This window comes from Centruroides sculpturatus, unplaced genomic scaffold, assembly GCF_000671375.1.
Source record: "Centruroides sculpturatus isolate CEXI.00-Female unplaced genomic scaffold, Cexi_2.0 scaffold791, whole genome shotgun sequence".
NCBI lineage: Eukaryota > Metazoa > Arthropoda > Arachnida > Scorpiones > Buthidae > Centruroides > Centruroides sculpturatus.
Genome location: NW_019385097.1, coordinates 210,507 through 217,639, shown reverse-complemented (window position 1 = coordinate 217,639; position 7,133 = coordinate 210,507). Strand labels below are relative to the sequence as shown.

The 7,133-nt window shown below is 27.1% G+C and overlaps 1 protein-coding gene across 2 annotated transcripts in view; it reads left to right on the top strand.

Annotated features, from left to right (window-relative positions):
* The window catches only part of LOC111634633 (E3 ubiquitin-protein ligase MARCH5-like), a 23,709-nt gene extending 19,270 nt beyond the window's left edge, over positions 1-4,439 (top strand). For both annotated transcript variants that reach the window (XM_023379462.1, XM_023379463.1), the window contains exons 3-6: positions 294-502; positions 2,819-2,949; positions 3,511-3,870; positions 3,965-4,439. In XM_023379462.1, the coding sequence (XP_023235230.1) occupies positions 294-502; positions 2,819-2,949; positions 3,511-3,870; positions 3,965-4,084 (820 nt within the window). In that variant the 3' untranslated portion in view covers positions 4,085-4,439. The remainder of the gene's footprint in view (positions 1-293; positions 503-2,818; positions 2,950-3,510; positions 3,871-3,964) is intronic.
* The last annotated feature ends 2,694 nt before the right edge of the window (positions 4,440-7,133 follow it).

Here is a 7,133-nt window from a genome sequence, read left to right as displayed (position 1 = left end):
TCCTTTATGAAGGCATAGAGCCTTTACTACATGAAAATGAAAATTAATGAATACACTGTGTACAGTAATTTACCTGATAAGACAGACCTCAGAAAAATAGTTTATGAGGCATAAAGCTGTCTATGATGAAAATTAATTATCTAAGGGTATTTTTGCCCTGCCAGGGTATGGCCGAGTTATCCGGAGTGCCGAGTTTTCGAGGCTCTACTGTATTTATATATTTTGACAGAGTTACATTGTAAATCTATATAAATTAAAAAATTATTAATTTTAATTAAATTTTTTAATTTTAGCAAAAGATATTGTTGGATATGTTTTGCAACAGAAGAAGAAGATCAGGCAGCCACTTGGGTTCAACCATGTCGATGTCAGGGTACTACTAAATGGGTTCATCAGCATTGCTTACAGAGATGGATAGATGAGAAGCAAAGAGGAAATAGTGCCCTGAAAGTTAACTGTAGACAATGCAATTCAGAATATGTGATATTATTTCCATCTTTTGGTATGCCTTTATTGATTTTTAAATATTTATTATTGTTAAAATAAACTGAAATTTTTAGTGATACTTGTGATACATATAATCATTGTTTTCTAATGATTATTCTGGAATGATAGTCTTAAAGAAATTCATATGTTAAACTTTCTGAAAAGCTATTGATATAGAATTGGCTAAGGAAAAAACTAGAGGTGATGCATCTTATAATGTCTCATCCCTTTGAAAATACTCCTCCCCTTCAGGCTGACCACTTGCACTTGGAATTGGATGGGGTTGCATCTGGAGAAAGGTTTAAAAATGTCTTTGAGACAATGTTTTTCTTCCAAACTGATTTTTAGAAGTGCTGTCAGAACTTTGCCAGTGCTTAAAGGAGAAGTTTTTTTATTTGAACATCAATCACAACGAAACAGTGGGTGTTACCACCAAATGCAGTTTGCTTCAGTCACTGTGCTGAGACCTCTTCAGTGGATTATTATACCCCAAAAAAAAAAAAAAGATCAACTCTAACCCCCATTTTACAAATTTAATTACAGTCGACCCCCCCTATAACACTGTTTATAATTCCGTTTTATATGAATTCCATGTTATATGAGTCACTTAGCTTTTACAAATACATGTGCCAGGCTGTGAACGGCTCACATATTTGTAAAATCTAAGTGACTCATACAACATGGAATTCATATAAAATGGAATGATCAACAGTGTTATAGGGGGTTGACTGTAAATGAATACTTTTTTTAATACTCTAACAGTCTTATTTCAGCATACAGCATTATTTTATTTAAATTAATCTTATTATCCTATTTTATTATACTATGTTTAATTCTTTATTTAACAATATTGTTTTGCCTATATAAAATTTTAATAGTATATTTGTTAATTTTACAATTAGTTTTATCACAATGTTGAAACCAAGGCAGTGTCTTTCAGTTGATTAGCCACTTTGTGTTCTGATAATCTTTTTCTCCGGGGATTGCTTTATTTCATCAATGAAACAGTTTTCTTGTTTACATGTACACATGTAACCATTCCTGCTATTTTAAGTTCATTCCTTTATTTTGATTGTTAAGACTAACCCTATAGCTTGAGAACTGGGAGGGGAGAGAGAAAAAGATAGAGCATATTCTAACCTATCACTGTTAGACAATGCTCTGTGTGTAAAAATATTACTTCCTAATAAAAAATAACTTTTTTTTGTTTTTGATTAATGAGTAGAAGTAACTATTAAAAAAATATACCTATTTGAGTTTTTAACCTGGCAACCTAATTTTTTTATGGTCTGGCCCTTTCCTAAAAAAGTTTGCCAACTCCTGGACTAAGCAATTCCAATGGAACATAACTGTTTTGAGGAACTGTTTAACTCAGTAGTTTCAAGGAACTGTTCCATACTTAGAGAAAGAGTTCCAATAGTTTCAGTTCCACTTCTGAAACTGGATTTCCCATCTCTAGCCAAATACCAAACACATTATTTAAATTTTTATATACTGTTTGTGCAGCATTGTATCCTTTCCAACACTCATAAGCATAATATGCTTGATATGATTTTTATCTGAAGGCAATAAACACTAAAATGGATGCACTAAGTACAATTAACTCCAAAAACATTAAATCTAGTAACAATAAAATATTATTAAAGATGACCTTTAAACAAGGATGAAAATGTTAGTTCAGTTAATAAATTTTTATTTGTTACTGGGTTTAGGTGATTTTGGAGTTAATTGAGTTGAAATGTCTTCAGATATAATTTTAATAAAACAAAATGGGTATGAAACAATTGAAATGGGTATTAAATACTCACACAAAAACCTTTTAAAATGCACTATATATAACTTTATTCTAATGTTTTCAGTTGTTTTAAACAATCTTCAGGAAAAGCATTTCAATAAGAACAAAGTTATACATATTACATTAAAATGTTTTGAGTGAGTATTTTATAAAAGTGCAGTTTAGAATGGAGTAAATATTGAAATGGGTATTGTTTAGGGTCTAGGAATGAAATCACTTTATTTTTAACAGGAAAATTTATTCCGACTTTGAACAATTCAGAGTTTGAATGGCCTCCTTGAATGAATAAATTTGAAGTATGAGGAACCATTGTGTATATTTGATTTTAATAAATTTTTCTTATTATCTATAGTTCAGATAGTGAGTTTTCTTCTTGCATAGTTAAGTAGATTTAAAAGTTGTATAATCTTAACTTTGAAAAGAACTTATAGGATATTTTCTGTGATTATAATTTAAAATGTAGCTCTGTATATAAATATTAAAGTTATATATTTCTATAAAATTATTAAAATATCTAATAATTAAATTACAATTTAGGTATATTCGTATACATGATGGATTTGGCTGATAGATTATTATATAAAGTGTGTCCATTTGTGGCTGCAGGAGTTGTTGTTGGTTCAATTTATTGGACTGCTGTTACCTACGGAGCAGTGACTGTCATGCAAGTAATTATAATTTACTTAAAATAATATATGAATGATAGATCATTATAAAAATAGTTTTTTTTTCCAAATAATCAATCTTTCCATCCATTAATGTGTCATATATTAAAATAATAATTTCATGAAACCTAACAAATTTTACTCCAAATACTTTTAGATTCTTTAATTTAATTAAATGAATCTCCCAAAACAATAATGTAGAATTTATTTTTACAATTCTTATCTCTTAAGAAAAAAAATACAATTCTTCTCTTTTAATATGCTTAACGTTAACATTTTTCAAATTAACTTTTATAATTAATAAATTTGCTGGACTTCAAGGAAAATAAGTTATTACTTTAATAGTAGCAATAATTAAAATGAAATAGTTCAGTGTATTTAATTAATAATTTTGAAGTAATTTTGACTTCATCTTTAATGGGATGTAAATATTTTTATTTCTACAATAATCAGTTTTTATAAAAATATCTCTAAAAGTTTATATAATTAATTAAATTTTATTGAAGTATTCATAAAATATAGAATCTGATTTTTTATATATGTTCTAACATTATATTGTCTTAGGTTCTTGGCCATAAGGAAGGACTACATGTAATGGAAGAAGCAGATCCTCTATTTTTATTAGTAGGTCTTCCAACCATTCCAGTGATGCTAATTTTGGGGAAAATGGTACGTTGGGAAGATTACATACTGAAATTGTGGAGAAGGCATTTTGGACGTATACCAGGCTTGAAAAATCTTCTAAGTAGTGTTGCCCTGATGCACTCCTTCAGAGAATATCTTATAAATGATAACCTGAGTTATTCAGATCCAGTATCTCATACTCGTGCACTCTGTGGTGCCTTGATATTGCCAACTGTGGCTACAGTTTTAGGAAAGGTGTTGTTTAGCAGTGTACAGTCACGATTACAAAGAGCCCTTTTGGTTAGATTTTAATTATTTTATTTTTATAACATACTTTTTTAAAGTTTCTGAATTCTGATTTTTAAATAAATAATAATATAAATAATTTGTTTAGGGAGGATTAACTTTTGTAGCAGTTAAAGGTGGAATGAAGATATATTTAAAACATCAACAGTTCCTGAGACAGTGTCAGCGAAGAGTACTCAATTTTGAAGAACATAATGATATATTATGAATTTGAATTAAATAAATTAATTTTTAAAGCATTCATTTTAAATATCAATATGTTACTTAATGATGCAGTTTCTAAATTTTGCCCTTTATAAAAGTATTAATGAATGTCCTATATACATATATGAGCCCATATATATTTTTACAATAATTGTATAATAATGGAATTCTTATAAATTTTTTAAATGAGATCTCTATGTACATTAAGATTTGTTACATGTAAAATATATTTATAAGATAAAAATTTAATATATATAAATATATATATTTACTGTATATATTTATATTATGTGAATATGTGAAGTACTTCTGTAATATAGTTGTAATATTAAAAATCAATACTATTTTCCCATTTTAAACACTAATTTGTTATATTTCTTATTTCAGAATGAAATAGGATTTAATGAAATTTTGAGGCCAAAAAGAAAAAGTTTTATTTTTCATAAATTGTTTATCTATAATTCTTTTGTGTGTTAAATTTAATTTAGAAGAACTTTTTCTTATTTAAAATTAATTCTAACAGAGAAAAATTCTGTTATATTTAAGATTATCAATAAGTTTATTAATAGATTTATTAGTAATCTTAATGTAGCAGTATTTTTCTTTTTCAATTAAAATATGAAGCCAAGATTTATGGTTTTTTTTTTTTTTCCTTTAGAATTAATTATTCAAAGATTAATTTCTTCTGTAAAATACATCATCCTTCTTAGTGAAAAATGTCTTACATTAAATCTTTTGGAATAAGTATATTTTATAAAACAGTGTGAAATTTGAAAATTTTGAATTTAAAATAATTTTCTACAATGGTAGATTTAGATTTGGTCTTCTAGAGACTTGTAGATTTCAGGGCTTTTAAATACATTTAAATATATGCTTATCAATACTGTCTTGGTTCAATGTTTGAAATGCATTATATTGTATCAACTCAAGGATTCCAGCAAGTGTTAGATAATAGGAATTTGCATTATATAAACTTAAATAAAACAAGCTTATTCCAAGTCCATAATTACTTAGTGATTTGTACAGTATAAAATTGATGCTTTCAATTTTATGTAACAAATCAAAAAATATTTCATTTTTTTTTTAAACATTATTAAAAATACAATATTGAAGATTTACAATTTAAAATTATATAATTTAATTTCTTATATTTAGTTATTGGTTCATTTAAAAGACAAAAAAAATTATTTTGATTGTATTTTTTAGTTTAAGAAAGTTTAGTTTTGAACTTTTTAGTTTTTTTCTTTTCATTTAGTAAAATACTATATAAATCTTCCCATAGCTGGTTATATACTAGTAAATAATACTAACAAAACCTTCAAACATTGTCACCAAATATAATTGCTGGTGTATTTTTGAAGATTTTGTTGGTGTTAATACTTTATGTATATGAGTATAGACAAACATTGTACTGGGCCTTATCTTCTAAGTCAGGGATGGGCAATCATTTTCTATGTAAGGGCCACATTTCAAAACTTTTGAACTGATGCTGGCTGCATACAAGTTGAAAGAGGAAGCAAATGCCAATAAATGAATTATTTATTCATATATAATTATAAATTAGCATAGGTATACTTAATTTAGCTTCTGGAGCTGATGTAAACGTAATATATTGGAAATATTTGGTTAAAAATTATTCACTGCTAGTTTTAAATTAGATGGTTTCTTGTTTTAATTTTTACTAAATTCGTTGTGGGAAAAACTATTCACATACATAAATTGTAGAAAATAATGTTTGAATTTTGCTGCATACTTCCTAAAGCTGGGAAATTGATATATTTATATGTATTTTATGCAATGTGGACCACAAAAAATATTAACAGGGATGGACCTGTGGGTTGCAGGTTGTCCATCCCTGTTAATATTTTTTGTGGCCCCTGTTCTAAGTAATAATTAAATTGTACAGAGTATATTACAGATATACATACAGAGTAATGGTAGTAGACTATTGTTACTTTGGATGCCCTGACCCAACCCACCTTGATGGGGGAAATTCTGTTTTGGTTCCTGTGAAAGATAATGGTATAGTTTAAGATAGAGTAGTAGTCACTCAAAATCAGTACAAAATGTTTTTGTCTGGTTTAAAATACTTAAAGGAGAAAATATTTGAACAAAAGTGGTAAAACTGTGAGAGGCCTCTATATATATATATAATGCAAAATAATGTTTTTTACTTTTTAGGAAGATATAATGAATTGTATATGGATAGCTAATTAAGTCACTTATTATTTTTAGAAATTCACTTCCACATTGAAAATAAGATTACAAATCTTAATTAAATTAGCATTATTGATTAAGTAACTTTCATTAAATTCAAATTATATATAATTTTAAAATTTTTCAATAAACCAATATAACGGAGGAAGCATAGAATATGCTAGTCAGGAAATTGAATGAAATAAATGGTAAAATTTATTTTAAAAAAAATAATAATAATAAACACTATTTTTGTTTATCAACCAGCTCAAATTAAGTATACTTTTCAATGCTAAAAATTGGAAATGTCAGTTCAATATTAGTGTGTATAATTTTAAATTTGTCCTTGATGGGGTTCAAAATGATTTCTGTATGCCGTTGACCTTACGTTTCCAAACTCGCAGTTCGATGTTCTCTTGATTTTTTTTTTCTCTCTTCACATCCTTAATGTCGCTAACCCGAAGATGACGAATTGAGGCCAGTAACCGAAAGTGTCTTAATATTCGAATGTACAGGATATTTTAAAGCGTGTGACCAAATACACAATTGCATGAAGTTCACGATAACATTTTTAGAATTTTTTTGCTCCAAAACACAATTTCGAATAATTATAAAGAACCCAATATACAAACAATTTAAATATAATTATACAGGAAATTATTTAGTTTTTAATCTCCAGTATTTCGACTAGGATAAACGGAAAAATTGTTCTTTCCCCCCAGATTTCTATTATCTTGCATGCACTTTTCCGTTTACTGTAAACGTTTTCTCTAATGTATTTGAGTGCTACAGAAAAATTCGTAGTCAATAAATAAAAACTTCGTTTTAAACTAGTTCAATAGTTTTGAGGAAAACTT